Raw genomic sequence first — 22,131 nt, 5'->3', positions numbered from 1 at the left:
TCTGGCACCAGTTGGTTTGAAAATATTTTTCCACCGGAGTACCCCTTTAATATCAGATTTCTGCAGAACCCCCTGAAGAAACCACTATGCAGATTCTTCTTTACCACATTACAAAAATTATGAAGCCGTAAGGTCTTTTACTATTTCAAACTGACCTTCCTATATCCTCTAAAAGTTCCAATGTTTGGATATGCACATATATTTCAGAATACTACCATGTGCACAGAGCCCAAACACAAAAACCTGTTCTATCCCTAATCAATCTGAAAAGAACAAGCTGAACACATGTTGTGGCAGCTGTATAACCACATTCACATGCTATAGCTGCATGGTTTTGCAATCACATACGCAGTATTTCTGGCAAAATTGTGTAGCCACAGCTGCAACATGAAACAATAACCTTCAAGCGAGTTACCAATGTGTTTAAATTGCATTGATATTACAAAAACATAACAGACCACAATGTGTCAAGGAGGGCATCTGAAAGAAAAATCGGATACAGTACTCCATAACTGAACAACAGATCCCACTCTGGACACAAGATGGGAGCTAGACTTTCTTTTAACTGTAATGATCTGAAAGCTTATCACACACTGCCCCGAACACTGCGTAGTGGCCACCATCGGTGATGCCAGATGTTTAATTTTCACCAACTGAAATCAAGTTCCCACCCTACTGTAAGACAAAAAATAACATTCATACACAACACCAAAAGCACTAGCAAGCATTTCATTTACCCAAATTTGTTGGCAGATTCCTCAATCATTTCTCTAAGATTTTCTTTTAAGGAAATGTCCATGGAGTTAAACTTCTGTTTTACTTGTTTCAAAGGAAGCCTGGGAAGTAAATATACACTTTACGTTTGAGAGCAAAACACCACATAAGGTTATCGCATTTACAAAATTCATCACCTATCCAGTGGTGTCTGACCATTGTGATGCCCAATGATCAGAAGAATTGGGGTCCTATGTCCTCCTGTTTGAATGGAGTATTCAGATTTTTGACAAATTATTTAGTTTATTAGCACCATGCTCACCAATTGTTCATGCTATTCTGCTTGTTTGTTTTTTGGGGCATGGCCTCATGTTTTGTACATTTTACCCCATATGTTCCACTTTCTGACACACAAAAGTGTTGCAGTTTATACCACAGTTTTACTAGTGTTAACTGTGCTATCCTGCATTAATGCCTTGCTATTGTGAACATTTTTTAGATATATATATTTTTTTTATCAAAAAAGCTTGTACTTTAATGTTCACACTAATTTATAGTGAAATTGTATATTTAGCAGTTTTAAAAACTGGATAAACTTGCACCAGATTTTCATAACACGAGGGACCAATTTTGAAAATCTGATACAAATAGCACTTTTTGTGGCACTAATAAAACTGCACTAGTGCCCACCCCCTCCCATTGTCTGTATGGAAAGCATAGAAAAAGAAAAAACACACATATCCCAAAATGCTTCCTTTATTTTGCCAAGCTTAGTCTCTACCCATTATATTACCAGGTGTCTAGCTGTAAATTATGTAAATGACACCTATGACAAAGCAAAAAATAATATATCAAATAGAGCAGATAGACAGGCACTACAGGTAGAACAACAAAGTAAGCCGTAAGAGGAATATATATATGTGGCACAACACACTTTGTGATCCACTTTATAACGTTGTTAAACACTTTTAGACAAGTTGTTGATAATACTAGTCAAATAGCTTTAATCCAAATGGTTCTTCCAAATGACTCTGCACAAGCTCCTACAGTAAAGATGTATTGGTAAAAAAAATTGTCATGAGGTCACTTACCCCATGTCAGCCAAGAATTCTTGCAGCTTCTTCTGGCCTTGCACTGACCAAAGCTTCAGACTGGAGGACGTATAGCAGGAGTTACAGATGCTTTCAAATAATGACCAGTGCTGGTACAAGGAAAGTCGCACACTAACATTGGAATGTTAAAGAAACCAATGGATGGCAAAACATACATATTACAAAATATATCCAGCATGTCTAACACCTACAATGACAAGGCTTGAGAAATAAAGTAAAATATAATTCGGTCCCCAAAAACTTATCCAGCTGTAATAGATGAAAAATCTGTTATAAAACATGTAAAAAAATAAAATAAATAAATAACCAAGGAGGAGTTGGTATTGAATGAAGTGTGTTATGCATGACTGTATTGATGATATATGTAAGTGATTACAATATTAGAGCAAAAGCCGGTAATTACGTTTCCCCGAGCCATGACAGCACCACCTGAGAGGGACTCCACCCGTAGGGACAGGAAACCAAAGGATAAAAAGAACCAGCCTCCTCGGCCTCAACGAGTTTCAGAGATCAGAAGAGCCTTCTTAATTAACAGTCACAATAAAATATCAATTAAACACCAAAAGTAGTGAACACCCACCAAGTGCAAGAAAACACACTGATAATACAGGGTAGGAATGCCCTGATGCTGTCATGGCTCGGGGAAAGAGAAAAAGAGAGAGAGAAAAAGAGAAAGAGAGAAAGAGAGAGAGAGAGAGAAAGAGAGAACAGCTAATTTTAAACCTTTGTGCAAACCTAGCTGCAAAAAAATCTAGAATTTTTGGAATATCAGGAGTGGATTTTGTGAAAAAGGCTCATTAAGGAAAGGAAGTTTTCCAGACTCTGAAGTAAATCTTGTTAGTTATTGGTTTTCTACTGGCCTGTAAGGTGGTTATTACAGCATCTGAAATATCCTTACTTCTAAGGATTATCCTTTCAAATGCCAGGCAGTCAGGTGAAGACTTCACAAAAGCATGTGAAACAGGGCCCTGGGTCAGGAGGTCTTGTATTTCCGGAAGGACCCACAGGTCGGACAGACAGTTCTCTTAAAGCCGAAATCCAAGCCCTGCTGGGCCAGAAGGGAGCCTGAAAAATCACTCAGGCTTTCTCCATTCTGATTTTCATTATTACCCTTGGAATTAGCTGCAAAGGCGGGACGACGAAGGCCAACTCCCCAAGGGTGTGCTAAGGCATCCACTGCCGATCGTTTGTCCTTTGGATTTAGAGAGCAGAACTTTTCTACTTGCCAATTTTGTCTTTTAGACAAAAGGTCTCTGTGGCCAGCCCCCATAGACCACATATTCTCTCGAAAATCTGAGAATTTAGTCTCCATTTTCCCTAATGAACTTGCTGACAGCTGAGAAAGTCTGCTTTTACATTTAATGATCCTTTTAAATGGACTGCAGATAAGGAAAGAAGAGAAAGAAAAATTTGAGTACCCATCTGTATAAGCGATTTGCTTCTTGTAGTACCTTGACAGTTTAACACAGACAGTGTGGTGGAATTGTCTGAAAATATTTTAATATTTTCATGACTGAGAAGATTCTAAGCCTCTGTCAGAGCATAATAAACTGCTAAAAGTTCTTGTGTGTTTGATGAGAGTAATTTTTCTTTAAAACTGCAAGGACCTTGAAAATTTGAGTCTCCAACATGCGGTCCCCACCCCCAGGGATTGGCGTCAGTAGTATTGTTGGGTCTTCTATTACCCAGTCCAGACCTTTCCTTAAATTGTCTTCCACTAACCACCACAGAAGAGAGGTTTTTGTCTTTTGAGATAGAAAAAACTTTTTGTCTAGATTTTCTAACGAGCCGTCCCAAGAAGAGGTTTTCCTGCAAAACACGAGTGGAAATGCGCCCATGACACAGCTTGTATTGCTGCAGTCAATAGCCCTAGCAGTGACATTCCTTTTCTTATGGTGATGTGTGAAGACTGATTACCTCTCTCACTGTGTTTCGTATTTTTTTGAATCTTTTGAATTGGCAGAAAAGATTTTTGTTGTTCTGAATCCAGCAGGATTCCCAGGAAGACCTTTTTGTTTTCTGGAACTAAAGAGGATTTTTCCCAGTTTGTTATCCATCTAGCTTTTTTAGGATAGCGATGGTATGTGCTAGAAACATCTCCACCTCCCCTTTTGATTGTCCTATTAAAAGAAAATCGTCCAGGTCCCCTCTCGTATGTGGGCCGCCATCTTGGACACTTTCGGTACATACACCCTGGGAGCTACGGCTATACCGAACAAAAGGGCTCTGAACTGGAGATGAGCAAGACCTGAATCTAACTGAATAGCTATCCTTAACATTTTTTGGAAGTCTGGATGGATTGGGATATGTAGGTAGGCATCTTTTAAGTATAGAGAGGCCATGGAGCAATTTTTTGTTAGTAAATTTACTTTGGACCTGACTGTCTCCATTTTGAATTTTTGGTAGCGGTTTAATGGTTTTAGATTTATAATTTGTTTTTAGAAAAGGGCAGAGTAAAATCCTAACCCTTCCTATTCTGGAGGAACTGGAAGTAACATTTGTTTTTCTAGGAGGAACAAAATTTATTTTTGTAAAGCTAATAGGCCTGTGGGCCCTGAGTGACTTACAGTCACTTTTAGGAGAGTTGGTGGCGACCGATTCCAGGCGCAACCCTTCTCTTAGGGTATTTAATACCCAGGAGCTGTTCGAGATTTTCTCCCATTCCGCAACAAAATTTCCCAGTCTGCTGCTGACTTGCCCCAGTCTCTCATTGTTAGGTTTTTTGGTACCTGTAGATGCCTGGTTAAACAGGTAACCTTTTGACTTTTTGGGAAGTCTGGCTTCCTCCCTCTGGTTTTCTTACTGGAAGAAAAATATCTATTAGGTCTGGCAGAAGGTGACTAAAGGAAAAACCCTTTTTCCTATGGCCTGCTTTTTCTAGGATGTCTGATAAAACAGGCCCAAAAAGCACAGAGGGCACAGAGTTTATTTTTGGAAGGGATATCCCCCTGCCAAGTTTTCAACCAGAGTGCCCTACGGGCAGAATTTGGCAGGACTGCAGACCTGGCTGACAGGCGCAGGGCATCGGATGAGGAATCTGCAAGAAAGGCAGCCGATTTTCTAATAAGAGGCATACTATTCATTAATTCATCATGAGGAATCTAGTTCTGAATATCTGTAGATAATTGATCCAGCCAAAGAATTAAAAAGCTTGCTAACCAGGAGGCGGCCACGTTTGGTTCAAAAGACGCAGTGGCGGTTTTCCCAAGTTCTACGTAAAAAGGTATCAGATATTTTGTCCATAGGATCTTTAAGTATGCCTATATCTTTCAGAGGAAGAGTGCCTTTTCTAGAAATCTTAGAGATAGCCACGTCAATATATGGAACTTTTTCCCCATTCTGTCAGTTCCGTACTGTCAAAGGGATATTCTCTTTTTAGTGCTCTAGGAAGAAAGGCCATTAAGGGTTTTCACATTCCTTTTTGATCAATGCAGATATACATCTATGAACAGGGAAAGATCATTTCCTAGGTTCTAATCACTCAAACATATGGTCCTGGACAGTTTTAATTTCCCTGGGATCTTCAATATTCATGTCTAAACGTACATTTTTTTATTTTTTATTAACTCAGTGTCCTCTGCCCGAAACAAAAAAAGTCTTCCAGAGGTAGTATTCTCTATTGAAGAGGAATCTCCATTCGATTCTGCTGAATCTACAATAAATTCCTTCCTCCTCTGACCCTGCAGCCTGAGCAACAGCATTTGCAGGAGGATCAGGGATAGGAGGTTTAAGGGCAGGTACAGAAACATAGGCAGATTTCAAGGAATTTCGTATCCCCATCCTAATCATTTCTTGCATGGATGAGAGAGATGGGACTTCAGTAGAAAAAAAACTTTAGCTACACATGACGGACAAGTTTGCTTCTCATAGCCCTGTGGAAACTTGGATTTACACGTACTACACTGAAGGGGGGGGGGGGGATTTTGCGCAAAAATATGTGCAAGTGTTTTTTGCTTTTTTTGCGCAAATTTTGATCGAATTCTTCATCACCTTTTCTACGGTTAAGTTTACCATAGAGCATTTTGTACTGTAGAATCAATTTACTAACTGCGTTTTTTATTTTTGCGCAAAAAAATTTGCAAACAGCATTTTCTTGCGCAATTATTCACCGCCTCGGAGGACACATACCAAAGTGTCTATTTTGGCACAATAAGGACTGCTACTCCCATCATGGGAAAGACTCTGCCCATGATGGGAGTTGTAGTCCAGGGGTTGAGGTGCAGATCATTATCCAGATACCCGCTGCGATCCGCATTTATTAACTGTAAAAGCCGGCGGTACATGTGGCTACACTGCGCTGCCACAGGCTTCTATATACACTGTCATAATTCATAATCCCCGCCGCCGGGAGCTCCGATTGGTGAAAAGTTATTAACCAATCAGAGCTTCCGTCGGGGATTATGAATTAAAACCACAGTATATAAGAGTCGGCGTACAGCGCAGTGTAGACGCATGTACCGCCGTCTTGTATACTTGCGTATCGCAGCAGGTCTCTGGAGAATGATCTGCTGCGATCTGCCCCTCTGCCCTTGGACTACTACTCCCATCATGGGACAGAGTCTGTCCCATGATGGGAGTAGTTGTAGTACCGCGGTGCTGCTGAGGGAAGGCACTTACACATCCAACCGGCTGCGGGACATTTAGAACTACTAGTCCCATCATGGACAGACTCTGCCCATGAAGGGAGTTGTAGTCCAGGGGCTGAGGTGCAGATCGCACCTGGTCATTCTCCAGAGACCCTCTGCGATCCGCATTTATTAACTGTTAAAGTCGGCGGTACATGCGGCTACATCGTGCTGCCACCGGCTTCTATATACAGCTGTCATAATTCATAATCTCCCGGCGGGAATGAGGAATTATGACATGCAGCCACAGGAGGTCCTGCACATATAGCTGAACTGTTAGGGTCCCTCATATCTCTACTAGGAGTGACCGACTGTCATATGCAATTGCTCTCCAGATCACCACACCAGCAGTTGGGGCAGTGGGTCGCTCCACAGCAAAGGCAGGATTAAAGTGCTCACCACGAGACCTCCATAACTGATCAAACTGGATTAGTCATTAACCCCTTAAGGACCAGGCCCATTTTGCCCTTAAGGACCAGACCAATTTTAATTTTTGCATTTTAGTTTAGTAAATGTCATAACTTTTATATTTCCATCCACAGACCCATATGAGGGCTTGTTTTTTTGCATCACCAATTGTACTTTGTATTACGTCACTTATTTTACCATAAAATGTACGGCGCAACCAAAACATTATTCATGTGGGAAACTTTCCGGTAAAACTGACATGTTTTCTTTATTCTGTGGGTCAATACAATTAAAATGATAACCCATGTTATATGCTTTTCTATAATTGTACGGCTTAAAAAAAAATATATCTCAAACCATTTTAACAAAATTAGTATGTTTGAAATTACTCTAGTTTGACCACCTGTAACTCTATAAATTTTCCGTATATGGGGCAGTAGGAGGGCTCATTTTTTGCGCCATGATCTGTAGTTTTTATCAGTACCACTTTTGCTTAGGTTTTCCTTTTTGTAAATTTTTTATAAATTTTTTTGGAATAAAATGTGAAAAAAAAAAAAAACGCAACAATCTTGGACATTTTTATTTTTTTTTTATTATTTTACGTTTACGCTGTTCACCGTACGGGATAATTAACAATATATTTTAATAGTTCAGATTTTTATGCACGCTGCAATACCAAATGTGTGTATTTTTTCGCGCTTTTTGGGGGTAAAAAGGGAAAAACTGACGTTTTACTTTATTGGGGGAGGGGATTTTTCACATATTTTTACTTTTTTATTTTACATTTAACTTTTTTTTTCCCCTTCACTTTAATAGCCCCCATAGGGGACTATTTATAGCAATCATTTGATTGCTAATACTGTTCAGTGCTATGTATAGGACATAGCACTGCTCAGTATTATCGGTCATCTTCTGCTCTGATCTGCTCGATCTCAGATCAGAGCAGAAGACCCCGGGAGACAGCCAGAGCAAGGTGAGGGGACCTCCGGCAGCCATGCTGGATGATCTGATCCCTGCGGCAGCGCTGCGGGCGATCCGATCAGCCATTCAAAATGCTGCACAGCTGCAGATGCCGTGATCTGTATTGATCACTGCATCTGAGGGGTTAATGGCTAACATCCGCGCGATCACAGATGTCTGCCATTATCGGCGGGTCCCTGGCTGCTGATTGCAGCCGGGACCTGCCGCGCACGATGCGAGCACCGTTCCGATGCTCGCGGTCATGGCGGCGCGTAAATGTACGTCATGGTGCGTTAAGTAGAACGTCACCATGACGTACATTTTCATCCATTGCCGTTAAGGGGTTAAAGACTCAGTTCAGTTCCAGTCTGCAGCTCTACTGGCTGTAGCACCCAGTGGTCTAGCCATCCTAATTTGGCACTTGACAAAGTGTCCCATTTTTTATGCTGACAAAATAAATAATTTTCAAGCACTGACTGTTCACGTGCTGCCTAATGCAGTATACTCCATCTCCTGACAGGCACCATTGTAACAAGATGTATTCAACTTGTCAGTGGAACAGTTATGTCTGAACAGGAAGAAAAACAAAAAATTTGAGATGTAGTTTAAAAAGGATACTCGTACTCAAAGGATATCCTCATGCAGTCAATGGACAGGGAGTTTTCCTCATCCTCATTACGGTGATTGTGTCTGGATACATGGCGTTGGATGGTACCCACATCAGTCACATATTTCATCCTGTAACACAGACCATATGTATTCCCTGCTATTAAACATATTCTTGCCATCCCCATGTAATGGCTTTGCAGGATAAAAAAAAAAAAAATAAGTTGTCCAGCTGGATAAGTTGTTTTAATGCCCTTCGAACTGACCACAGAAACAAAAACTTACAGCACAATAGATTCCTTGATGTCCTGCTCTCAGTACAGTTTCTGTGCCACTTAAATTTGCGAATTCCTTTCACCTCTCTGTGGTGGCAGGTGAATAGTCTCAAGCTTGAAGGTGAATAGTGACAGCTGTGTGGCGTTTCCTCATATGCTCATTAAGGAAACAGGTTTTTTTCTGAGCCCCAAATTCTACCATTGTCGTGATTGACCTTCCCAATACGGGCATCCAAACAACCCGAAACATTACATCTGCTGTTTCATGGAACTGAAGACTGACATCCTTTGAGGACTTTTACAGCGTCTGCGCGCAGGGAAACCTGCCTTCTCGCACTGCTTATACACTGCCAACAGTCCTCCTATCCCGACCTGTAATATGTGTACCAGGTATTGAAATATCTCCAGCCGTACGGAAGTTATGTGGGAACATATATTTCCAATTGATTTGCATGGGACTTTAAATACAAATAAATAACATGTGACCAAGTATTATCGAAATATCTCCAGCCATACGGAAGTTATGCAGTAACATTTACCATAGACTTGTATGGGACTAAAAAAAAAAAAATAAAAAATAAAAAACAATCCCTTTTTCACCCTTTAAGGGTGGAATTTCGAAAAATCCTCTCTTATTCCTTGTCTACGTCTTAACAACACCTGTGCAGAAATTCAGGTTAGTAGGTCCAAGGGTTTAGGCTGGGCGTTGATGAGTCAGTTCTTCTCAATATATATATATATATATATATATATATATATATATATATATATATATATATATATATATATATATATATATATATATATGATATACACATAGATAACTCAATGGGTAGGACCACCCACATCACTACTTAGCCCAGAATAAGCAGATGATGTCTGCAGATTGAACCCCATTTTCTATGTGACAGGATCCCTTTAACCCCTTCCCGACCTATGACATACCTGTACGTCATGGGTGGCAAGGTGTTCCCGACCCATGACATACAGGTACGTCATGAACATTTTTGCCGCTACTCGCGGCACCCCGCAGCGCCCGGTAAGATGGTGGTTATCACTGATAGCCAGCCATCTTACCATGCGACCACGGGGGGTTTCATCCCCCACCCCCCCCCCCCAGCCATCGCTGCTATCAGCTAGTCAAATCTGACTAGCTGATAGCAGCGCGGTGTGTGAGTCCCAATCACGGGGATCGGGACACACACCGCTCTGCTAAGTGTCCCTGACCCGTCCCTCGGCGTCACTTACCCGGCCATGCGAAGTCCCGAGCGGTCCCGGAGCGAGCGACGTCCTCCAGGCGGTCCCGGCGGCGCTGGGTCCCGGAGGAGAGTTTCCGGCAGCAGTGCGGCATCTTCATTGGCGATCTCACTGCTGCCTCTGGGAGTTTCAAAACTGCAACTCCCAGCATGCCCAAACAGCCTTTGGCTTTCTGGGCATGCTTGGAGTTGTAGTTTTGCAACATCTGGAGGTCCACAGTTTGGAGACCACTGTATAATGGTCTCCAATCTGTGCTCTTCCAGATGTTGCAAAACTACACCTCCCAGCATGCTCAGTCTGTCCAGGCATGCTGGGAGTTGTAGTTCTCTAACATCTGGAAGAGCACAGATTGGAGACCATTATACAGTGGTCTCCAAACTGTGGACCTCCAGATGTTGAAAAACTACAACTCCCAGCATGCCCAGACTGCCCAAGCATGCTGGAAGTTGTAGTTCGGCAACATCTGATCCTTCAGATATTGCCGAACTACAACTTCCAGCATGCTTGGGCAGTCTGGGCATGCTGGGAATTGTAGTTTTGCAACAACTGGAGGCACACTAGTTGGGAAACATTGTCCGTTTCCTACCTCAGTGCCTCCAGCTGTTGCAATTGTTGCAAAACTATAACTCCCAGCATGCACTGACAGACCATGCATGCTGGGAGTTGTAGTTTTGCAACAGCTGGAGGCACACTAGTTTGGAAACACTAAGTTTGGTTGCAAAACACTTGAAAGTTTATTACTTAACTTAGTGTTTCCAAACCAGTGTGCCTCCAGCTGTTGCAAAACTACAACTCCCAGCATGCACGGACAGCCAAAGGGCATGCTCAGAGTTTGCAACAGCTGGATGTTTGCCCCCTCCCCCCAATGTGAATGTACAGGGTACACTCACATGGGCGGAGGTTTACAGTGAGTGCTGCAAGTTTGAGATGGCACAAATTTTGCGCTGCAGCTCAAACTTCCAGCGGCAAACTTGCTGTTAACCTCTGCCCATGTGACTGTACCCTAAAAACACTACACTACACTTACACTAACCTAAAATAAAAAGTACAAAACACTACATATACACATACCCCTACACAGCCCCCCCCCCCCTCCCCCAAAAAAATGAAAAACGTCTGGTACGCTACTGTTTCCAAAACGGAGCCTCCAGCTGTTGCAAAATAACTCCCAGTATTGCCGGACAGCCATTGACTGTCCAGGCATGCTGGGAGTTTTGCAACAGCTGGAGGCACCCTGTTTGGGAATCATTGGCATAGAATACCCCTATGTCCACCCCTATGCAAATCCCTAATTCAGGCCTCAAATGCGCATGGCGCTCTCTCACTTTGGAGCCCTGTCATATTTCAGGGCAACAGTTTTGGGACACATATGGAGTATTGCCGTACTCGGGAGAAATTGCCTTACAAATTTTGGGGGGCTTTTTCTTTAACCCCTTATGAAAAGGTGAAGTTGGGGGTCTACACCAGCATGTTAGTGTAAAAAAATAAATTTTTTACACTGACATGCTGGTGTTGCCCTATACTTTTCATTTTCACAAGAGGTAAAAGGGAAAAAAGACCCTCTAAATTTGTAATGCAATTTCTCCCGACTACGGAGATACCCCATATGTGGACACAAAGTGCTCTGGGGGCGCACAACAAGGCCCAGAAGGGAGAGTGCACCATGTACATTTGAGGCGATTTGCACAGGGGTGGCTGATTGTTACAGCAGTTCTGACAAACGCAAAACAATATCCATATGTGACCCCATTTTGGAAACTACACCCCCTCACGGAATGTAATAAGGGGTGCAGTGAGCATTTACACCCCACTGGTGTATGACAGATTTTTGGAACAGTGGTCTGTGAAAATGAAAAATAAAATTTTTCATTTGCACAGTCCACTGTTTCAAATATCTGTCAAACGCCAGTGGGGTGTAAGTGCTCACTGCACCCCTTATTAAATTCCATGAGGGGTATAGTTTCCAAAATGGGGTCACATGTGGGGGGGTCCACTGTTCTGGCACCATAGGGGATTCCTAAATGGGACATGCCCCCCAAAAACCCTTTCAGAAAAACTCACTCTCCAAAATCCCATTGTCGCTCCTTCCCTCCTGAGCCCTCTACTGCGCCCGCCGTACACTTGACATACACATGAGGTATTTCCTTACTCGAGAGAAATTGGGTTACAAATTTTAGGGTGATTTCTCTCCTTTTACCCCTTGTAAAAATTCAAAAATTGGGTCTACAAGAAAATGCGAGTGTAAAAAATGAAGATTTAGAATTTTCTCCTTCACTTTGCTGCTATTCCTGTGAAACACCTAAAGGGTTAAAACACTTACTGAATGTCATTTTGAATACTTTGGGGGGTGCAGTTTTTATAATGGCGTCATTTATGGGGTATTTCTAATATGAAGACCCTTAAAATCCACTTCCAACCTGAACTGGGCCCTGAAAAATTACGATATTGAAAATCTTGAGAAAAATTGGAAAATTGCTGCGGAACTTTGAAGCCCTCTGATGTTTTCCAAAAGTAAAAACTTGTCAATTTTTTGATGCAAACAAAGTAGACATATTGTATATGTGAATCAACATGTAAATTTATTTGGAATATCCATTTTCCTTTCAAGCAGAGACTTTCAAAGTTAGAAAAATGCTAAATTTTCAAAATTTTCATGACATTTTTAGATTTTTTACCAAGAAAGGATGCAAATATCAGTGAAATTTTACCAATAACATAAAGTAGAATATGTCACGAAAAAACAATCTCGGAATCAGAATCATAAGTAAAAGCATTCCAGAGTTATTAATGTTTAAAGTGACAGTGGTCAGATTTTCAAAAAATGCCCAGGTCCTGAAGGTGAAAATGGGCTGGGTCATGAAGGGGTTAAAGGCTGTATTCACACTTTTTTCATAGCAGGTTATTAGGTGGCAAAAAGGTCATGTTTTATCAGGATTCTGAAAAATTGCTACACAAACTAATATGTGAACAGCCCCAAAAACAAGTTTATCTAGCTGAAATCACAAACGATAGGGAATAATAAATCAAACTTTTCCCAGTTCTACTACAGTAAGCACCACAAAGACAGGAACCTGACATTTCCCCTAGAAAACCTTAACCTATATAGGGATTTTTAAAAGAAAAGCCAACATTTTTGGCACAATAAAACATTTTGAAGCTGCTGTAAGAAGAAATTTAGGGGCAAGGAAAAGTTTACAATGTGCCAAATTAATGACAGTATGTTCCACTATCAATAATCAGGCTGCCAGGAACAGCTGAAAACATTTTTCATTCATGGTATGTTCACATTAAAAAGTGTTTTTTTTTTATGTAATTTTATTTTTTTTACAGTGTAAAACAATGTTTTTTTACTTTGATTTGTGGAATCTCTGTAAAATAGTGCAATTTTTTCAGCGATTTGGGGTGGGTAGGGTGGCAAATGATTGCAAAATTGCCGTGTGTGAAAACAGCTTTATGGGAGGAATATAACAATTACACATCTATGTCTGTGAGCAGCCAGAAAATGTTGGATAGGTTAGGTCATCAGTAGTTACTAGGAAGTCAGCTAACCCAAGACAGGCAACTTCATCTGACACAAGCACTGATTTTCTGTGGGTCAGAAATAAAACGTAATAAAATGTATGGATGCAGTTACATAGTACGGTCGAAAAAAAGACATATGTCCATCAAGTTCAACCAGGGAATTGAAGGGTAGGGGTGTGGCGCGATATTGGGGAAGGGATGGGATTTTATATTTCTTCATAAGCATTAATGTTAATTTGTTCCAGTTGTGCTTGAATGAAACAGATGACAGTCCAAAAAAGTAACAGTGTGCATGATATGGGCAAAAAGAAAAAGATTTAAAAAAAAAAAAAAATAATTTAAAAAACAAACACCAGGAGCACTTGTTATACCATTGTTTTTACAGTTGCTGCTAGAAGCACCAGAATCCTTATGGGTTCCATTATAACTCATTGGGATCTTTCACCATTCAGCTGTATTTAAAAAAAAAAAACCTTTCTAAAATGGATCCATAATTTAAGTCAAGGTAAAAAGCATAGAACTAAAATGCACAAGGTAGGAGGGCTGAACATTAACCCTACAGAGTCACTATCAATACTTAGCAAGATGCCATAGTAATTACAATTGCAGGACTCAACAAAGGAGCCACCGAGGAGGAGGACTGGAAGAAAGGCCTTGTGTGCACATGAATTTACATTTTTAATTTAATGGTGTTTTTTATTGATAAAAATATGGAACTTACTGAGTTATTCTGTCTTGAACCCACTGATCAGTCAGTCCAATGATTGCCCACCTATAAGAGGAAGAAATAATATAAGCCATGCTCCTAACCAACTGAACTCTGGTGTGCTAGGAGAAGGCAAATATAGGATATATCCACATCAGAACATAAAATACATAAATAATGGCCCAGATTTATCCATGTACCTGAAATCAAAACTGTCCGGTTTAGCCCATAACCAGTCACAGCTCAGCTTTCAAGATAGCAACGCTTGTTAAGATATAAAAGCTGAGCTGTGATTGGTTAAGGGGAAAACCAGACACTTTTGGTTTCAGGCAGAATGATAAATCTAAGCCATAGGCCCTGCTTTGTTATTGTAAATCCAACATGTTTTGTCGGGTTGTGCGCCAAATTCTGGCACATTGCGCCAAAAATTCTGTCTACGCCAGAATTGAAAAGAAAACCAGACCAACTCTCCATTTTAATGAGAAAACCTGGGGTGTGGTAGTCAGGGAAAGGGGGCGTGGCTGCCTAAAAGCTGGTGTGCCCCTGACATTTTAAAAAGGTCCCAACATATTTTCACAAAAATGTGCATTTGAGCTGAGGAACACCCCACAGCTCAGAGCATGTTTAAAAAAAGAAAAATGTAGGGAAACATTAGTAAATACCGTGGAAAAATATCTTAGAAAAAAAAAAAAGTTTTTCGTACTCACCGTAAAATCTCTCTCTCGTAGCCTTCATTGGGGGACACCTATACTGATGTGTATATGCTCTTGCCACTAGGGGGGGGGGGGGGGGAAAAAAAAAAAAAAAAAAAAAAGAGTCGGCTCCTCCCTGGCAGGATATTCCTGCCCTCTGGAAGTGAGGTAAAATCGTTTTTGTCACAAAGCAGTAGAAGCCAACAAAGAAATATGTCCGAAGGAATAACCCAAAAAGAATATCCGGACAAAAAATAAAATTTGAAGAAAATGGGAGGGTGCAATGTCCCCCAATGAAGGCTACGAGAAAGATTTTATGGAGAGTACAAAAATAATCTCCTTATCTCGGTCGCTCTTTATTGGGGGGACACCTATATTGATGTGACATACAAAAGCATTCCTCTAGGGTGGGAATAACCCCAGCGAAAGGGAATCAGTCCCAAGACCAAACCCACTCGTTCGTAAGGCCTGCGGACAAGGCCCCAGGCCAGAGTTAACCGGGGCCCAAAAACAGAGCTCCCAGAAGAGCCCCCGTTCATGGAGATGGACAGGGACACCAAAAGGACCATCCTTCGCACAGACTCAAAACCTACGGTCTGTATAGAGAGAAGAAAAAGGTCAACTAGGAAGCCAGATGGGCAGGAATCATCCTGGAAGGAGGTAGAAAATCATCTAAGTAACAGAACCAGACAGACAGAGGGCTAGCCCGGCTGGAAAACAAAAATGGAAAAGGGCACAACAAGAGAACCCCATCCAGAGTTAACCGATTCAAGAGGACATGGCGGGAAAACGCCAGACAGAGCAGTGTACGCCTGAGCAGAAGGAGAGCACATAAAGGTGGAGACCAGAAAACCACTGGAAAAAAGAAAGACGGAACACAGCTCTAGAGAGGCCTGGTGCAGAAGAACGATTTCAACATCTGCAGCCAAAAACCCCTATCCAGGGGCCCGCCGCAAGCATCTGGAAGGTGAAATAGCTTAACTGAAGTAATTGGGAAGACCGGGTCACCCTCCATCTCGAGAAAACATGGACCCCCGAAGGAGAAGCCGGAAGGGAATAATGGCCAAGAAAGGAGCGGAATGCCCAGAAAAGGGGCATACTGGACACCGGAGTAACTAGAGGTTCCTGAGTCACCTGGAAGAAAGACACGGAATAATCAATGGCCAAGAAAAGGAGCGGAAGACCCTGAAAAGGAGTATCCAAGAACACCATGGTGTGGCCGACATGGGAATTGGAGGTTCCCAAGTCTCCTGGAAGACTTATACCTGAAGGGTAAGTAAACCAACGTCCGCAAAAACGCTCCAGGTGACAGACCTCTGTGCAGAGACAAGAAGTGTGGTACAGAAAGTCCGCCCCATAAATGGGCTCGCAGAGAAGTCTGGGCAGGACTTCTACACATGCCCGAGACCTCAACCGTCACTAAGGCCCAAAGAACCATGAGGGCCAACCTAGAAAAGAAGGCACGCCACAGCATCCTAGGATAGTGTCCAAGACAAGGTGCCTGAGCCACCCTGCACAGGAATCCTGAACTGACTGCGACACCCCACCAGGCTCCATGCCAGAAAAGTTGTGTTCAACTGCCGCAGACCTGTGAAAACAAGATTACAGGAAGGCCCGGGGCCCACTCCACCGGCAAAAGGGGAGGTGGGCTCTAAAACATGCAGAGGGACCGTAGCATACGTAGGGACACAGACATGGATACCTCACAATAGTAGTGGGGTACCAAGACTGCAGACAAAAGAAACCGCAGACATCCAAAAGTCCGGCAGTATAGAAGACATGCTCAGCACCCAACGTTGTGTCACAACCATGCCCTTAGCAGACCAACAATGTGGTGCATTGTTTAAGTCCCATGGAGCAACATGGGGTGACTCACTCGGAACTACACCTCGGCAGTGGGTTACCTTAACTTCCGTCCACAGAGTTGGAAGTGTATGGTAGTTGACTCAACATAGCCGTGAATCATGCAAACAACCGTTTGGCTGACCGGTATAGGATTCCTGAATGCACAGGATCACTCCTCCGAACCTACCCACAGAAAGTGGGGTTCCCGGAGTGCAGCCGAGCTAACGGGCGACCTGACTGAGTAGGAGACACAGCAGATGAAAGTCTTGCTGACTGGCATCAGTCCTGTGTTACTGCAGGGACCCTCATCCAGATTCCTCACACCAGCAGTGACCATGCCCACAGCAGCCCTGAGATGGGAGACAGACGGCGGCAGAAACCATGCAGACAACAGTCTGGCTGAACAAGTACACCTTCAGGCACGGGAGAAAACGGGGCAACAGGCAGATAGGCGATCACTGTGCCCCTCTGTCACATGTGGGAGGGAGGGGAGGCCTAGGAGCCATGGATAGTATCCCCGCCGCCCTGAGAGATCGGGGGAGGCTAAGGAGCCATGGATTGTACCCCCATCACCCCATATAGGGTCCAAAGGACACGCTGGGTCACTCCTTAGTACACCTCGCACAGCAGCAGGGTACCGAAACTCCAGCCCCAGATACATCAACCATGTGATGATGAGTGACAGGCGACAGAGTAACCACGCAGACCACTGTCTGGCTTACTGGTATAGGTCCATAGACAATGGGTCACTCTTTTCGATACCTCGCACTAGCAGTGGGGTACCGGAATCCAGCCGCAGCTGCGACAGCTGTGAGATGAGTGACAGGCGAGACTATTGTCTGGCATAATGATATAAGGTCCAATCCCTGCCCGCCCACGCAGGGGCACTTCCACAGAGACCTCACACTGGACGTAGGGATCCGGGGCACTATCCGCGGATGCGGCAGCCTGTGGAGGAGGGATATACTGAATGCACACGCAACAACCCCTTAATGGGTGACCAGCGGACATAACAGAGGGGTAACTGCAAAAGCGTCCTTAGCAGCCGCCAGGAATGCAAATGCCCTTTCGAGGGCATTCGGCCAGTGCCATCCATGGTTGTGGGGGGGACCGGAATTTGGCCGAGGGCATGACAGACATGGAAAGGCACTCAGCGGCAGAGGAGAACAGACACTGACCGTATCACCAGGAACTTCCAAGGGATCGTGAAATACCTGGCAACGACCGGCCATGGCCGATCGCATACGCTCCAAAACAGAGGCTTACCTCAACCGACCAAACATAATTTGCTATATCAGGTCCCATACAAGGTGATGGAAGCAAATAAAGCGGCCCCCATATAAGTCCCTAGGGCAGATATTAATCTGATAAGAGCAGATATTACAGGTCTGTAATAGGTATTGGATTTCACATGAGGGACCAATAGAAATTAAGGGCACATTTCAATTATTGACCACAAGAGGGAGCCAAACGCCACCAAATGGTCTAAGTGACCAGCAGTTGAGAAGCACTATATTTATTTATATATATATATATATATATATATATATATATATATATTTTTTTTTTTTTTTTTTTTTTTTTTTTTTTTTTTTTTTATTTAGTGTACTAAACATGGCAGGAAGGAAGCGTGGGGAGCAAGTTGCCCCGCGCTGTTTCCACCCGCATGAACCCCTCAGTGAGATGGGCTAGGACGCCCACAGCCTGAGCAGAAAGCAGGCAGTCCTTTGTGCAGCGGCAGCATGAAGCAGCGCACTATAGAAGCGACTGCTAAGCCGCCGCATGACTCTGAGCCAGGGAACAAGGGTGTGTGTGGGAGCGGCCCTGGGAGTAGCTCCAAGGTAATGGGAACAACCTTTGCAGCGCACAAACTTTGAGAGGAGTCGCGGCCTGACCTCCCGGTTTGCGGGCTGGCTCAGGGGGAGAAGGGCAGAGCTACGTGTCACCATTACCCCCTGAACTCCTGCGGGCTGAGCACCCCAGGCGCGCACACCCGTCCGGTCTGCAAAGCAGACCAGGGCGCAGAGGTGAGGCGGTGGCGGCTACCGGCACATGCTAGGAGCGAGCTGGCAGATTTGCAGCAGACCAGACCATGTAGGTGGCTCCTGCACTGACTAAGAGCTTGGAGCCGCAGAAAGTGAAGTGCTGGCAGCTCCCGGCCTCGAGAGGGGACAGCCAGAAATAAGAAAAAACTTGCAGAGAGCCGGGGGAGAACGTTGGAGTAGCTCCCTCATAACCCCCACCCTAGTCGCTGAAGACAGGGTATGCAGCAGAAGCTGCATGAATAAAATAGCAAGGGTTAACACCTCACTGCCCGGACCCACAAAAACAGCTCCAGAAGCAGGACTACTACTGCTCATTCCCCCGGTTAATGGTGGGCATACTCATCTCAGTTGTCACATGCTCCCCCCTTGACGGCTTCAGCTAGCATTAGGCCAGGCTGTATCATGCCAGGTTGCCAAATTGAGGCGAGCAGGGGCAGTGGGGGACCGGACCCAGGGTAAAACCTCCAGGTGCTGGCCATTGGCGATAAGGGGTTAACGGCCCATACTCTTATGTTCAGTGTCCCTTTGTCGCATGTGGGAGATCAGGCAGCGCCATGTTCCTGTCGCCCAACCTAGAAAAACAACAAAGGAAAAAGAACCTAACTAGACTCTACTTAACTAGAAAATAAAATGGAAGACCAGGTCTGGGGAGCTCCCAGACATGTGTCTTGCCTCCTACTGACACTAGCTAAAACTGATTACCTCACTTCCAGTGGGCGGGTCTATCCTGCCAGGGAGGAGCTGACTTTTTCCTAGTGTCAGCGCCTCCTAGTGGCAAGAGCATATACCCATCAGTATAGGTGTCCCTCAATGAAGAGCGAATGAGAACCCTACAAACAAAACTACACTACACTTCAGGGCCATTCTGTTTAAGTTTTAAAACTTTATTATAGATCCACAGTAAAACTCAAACAATACAATTTCACTGCAGAAATTACAACCATATTATAAGTCAAAAGGAAAAACCTGCAACATAAACATGTTCATATATTGTGTATTTAAAATCCAAGATCAATTTCCACACCGATTAGTTTCTGCAGGGCGTGTAAGAGTTTCTGCCCACAAGTCTGCAGAATATCATCCCTATGTGAACATACCCTAAAACAGGGAATCAGTGTGTGGAGATACAGAGAAAACGCATACTCTGATCTGTAATGTACATACAAGTCCACAAATCCTATTTGTCTAGGAGTTTGAGCACTTTCCATAAAAAATAAATAAATAAATAAATAAAAAAATAAAAACACACACACACAAGCTCCTTCACTTACCATAGCATGTCATTGGAATCCTTTGACATTATCCAGGCCAATTCAAACATCATCATTGCAGACTAGCAAAGCAAAAAAATACAACATGAGATACAGGCACACAGTCCTATATACAAAGTAAGAACACAAAAAACCACCAATAGTTCTTTGAAGAATAAAGTCTGATTTTAAGATGTTTTTAAACCAGTGGAGGTTGGGATCATTGAAAATATTTGTCTACATTGAGCTGCTCATAACCATCCACCTGCACATTGTTAAAGTTAAGTCAATCACACCAGCCATTTGAGATACACAAGTCAATTTGAACACATTTTACACTTTATTAGTTCAGTCCCAGGGTTTAGTGTAAATTCCTGTGACCTTAGCTTTACTGATGCACACTAAAGTCATTTCTATAAGTTACTGCATGAGTAGAAAAGTCAACATATTTCTGACCAATGGAACAGATATGTGGCAATCAGAAGTAGACTTTTCATACATTTTGTCCCAGATTTACAACAGAAAAACAACCAAACAAAAAAAATAAAAAGTTCTAACACTTACACAGTGCTGACTTTAATACATATGGCATTTGTAGACTGTCCATCAAGCTTATTAATAAATCTGGTGTATCTAAAGAATTTGGACTAAACAATTAGTTGTCTTACTTTAAAGAGAATCTGTACACTGTACACTCTGGGCCATGCTCAGAGCCCAAGTGTCAAAGAGGCTGTGATGCACACCTCCTCCCATCACTGGGGGGGGGGGGGGGAAGTAAAAATCTGCTGCAAATATAGTTTGCTGCCGATATTTGCATAACAAATATACATTTATATTTCATACACAGGTGAAGACCAGACCCATTGATGCATTCTTTTTACAGTGAAATACATGCAGCTTCAATACAGGTTTTAAATGAATATTATATTAATAAAGTTTTCCTTTTCCAGATTTGTTTGCCATAAAATAGCATGGCTGTAAATAGCAGACACAGGGTATGGTAGGTAATAAGCAGGTTCTCTTTCAGAAAACAGTTAGGTAGTAGACTCAATTTAGTAAATTTCTCAAATCTGTACGCTGCATATTACCTCCTATAGTACGCCTTAGGATCTACCACAATCAATTTTTATACACATGCTATATACAAATTTTTTTTTCTCAATTTTTAGATTCCAGACCTCTGAACAAAGGTTTGTTCAGAGATTGACATGACTTTTATCTATCTTTTACTGCTGCTAGGGGGAACAATTTAGCAGTAAAAAAACTTTCTTTAACAAATGTGGTTAATGTGATTGGTGTAAATGTTACTAGATTTCTTTAAAAAATAAAAATAAAAAAAATACCAAACTAAATAAGCTTTAAGAATATTAAGAATGCCAGCAAAGAAATTTCAACTGGGGAGTCTAAGCAATGCTTATTTTATTGAGCGCAGTGAGAATGTACTATTCCTAAACAAACCACAGAAGACAATGTATGCATTACTCACAGATGTTCCATGGTATTCATACTGTTCATAGTCAAAAAGGATCTCCCTCCTGCCAGTTAGGAAGGATAATGCAAGATATAAATACAATGTAAAGTAGTGAAACTAACTACTACAAAAACTGCTGCCTATAGCAATTATTTTCTCTAGTATAAGTTTGAAAATTACAAGGATTCCATTATTAAATTGTCTGTATTTGTGTTTATTTTTATTTAAAGATCTCAAATAAATCTGGCTTCATCTTACCTACGTGCTTCCCACTCTCTTCGCTGACGTCTTCTTTCAATTCTTCTTTCTACAGCTCCCTTTGGAAGCAAAATACATTTTAAAAACAAAATGTAATAGGGAAAAATTTTCTATTTAAACGCATCAGAGATGGTTTATTGGTAAATATTCTGTATTTCATTCACTGCCTGCCTCTGCTTTATGGGTAAAGAGTTCAGTCCCAAGGAACTAATAGTACCTCATCAAAGCGCCTCCTCTTTCCAGAAGGCTCTGAGCCTTCACTTTCATTCCCAGAATCATCTTCATCCTCCTCATCTTCATCATCTCGGAAAATATCATCGTAGGCAGGGATTTCCAGATCATCATTCTGTTTTATAAGCAACTTTATCTATATAAAACAAGATTA

The 22,131-nt window shown here is 42.5% G+C and overlaps 1 protein-coding gene across 1 annotated transcript in view; it reads right to left on the bottom strand.

Moving 5' to 3' along the window:
- CDC45 (cell division cycle 45) overlaps positions 1-22,131 on the bottom strand; it is a 62,236-nt gene that overhangs the window by 16,357 nt on the left and 23,748 nt on the right. The window contains exons 5-12 of the mRNA XM_056532212.1: positions 21,964-22,113; positions 21,747-21,805; positions 21,504-21,552; positions 20,039-20,100; positions 14,201-14,251; positions 8,438-8,557; positions 1,806-1,937; positions 738-836 (exon numbers count right to left, since the gene is read on the bottom strand). Of these exons, the coding sequence (XP_056388187.1) occupies positions 738-836; positions 1,806-1,937; positions 8,438-8,557; positions 14,201-14,251; positions 20,039-20,100; positions 21,504-21,552; positions 21,747-21,805; positions 21,964-22,113 (722 nt within the window). The remainder of the gene's footprint in view (positions 1-737; positions 837-1,805; positions 1,938-8,437; positions 8,558-14,200; positions 14,252-20,038; positions 20,101-21,503; positions 21,553-21,746; positions 21,806-21,963; positions 22,114-22,131) is intronic.

The sequence above is a fragment of the Hyla sarda genome, chromosome 1, assembly GCF_029499605.1.
Source record: "Hyla sarda isolate aHylSar1 chromosome 1, aHylSar1.hap1, whole genome shotgun sequence".
NCBI lineage: Eukaryota > Metazoa > Chordata > Amphibia > Anura > Hylidae > Hyla > Hyla sarda.
Note: the sequence above shows the minus strand (reverse complement) of the source record. Positions and strands in the feature narration are given on the sequence as shown.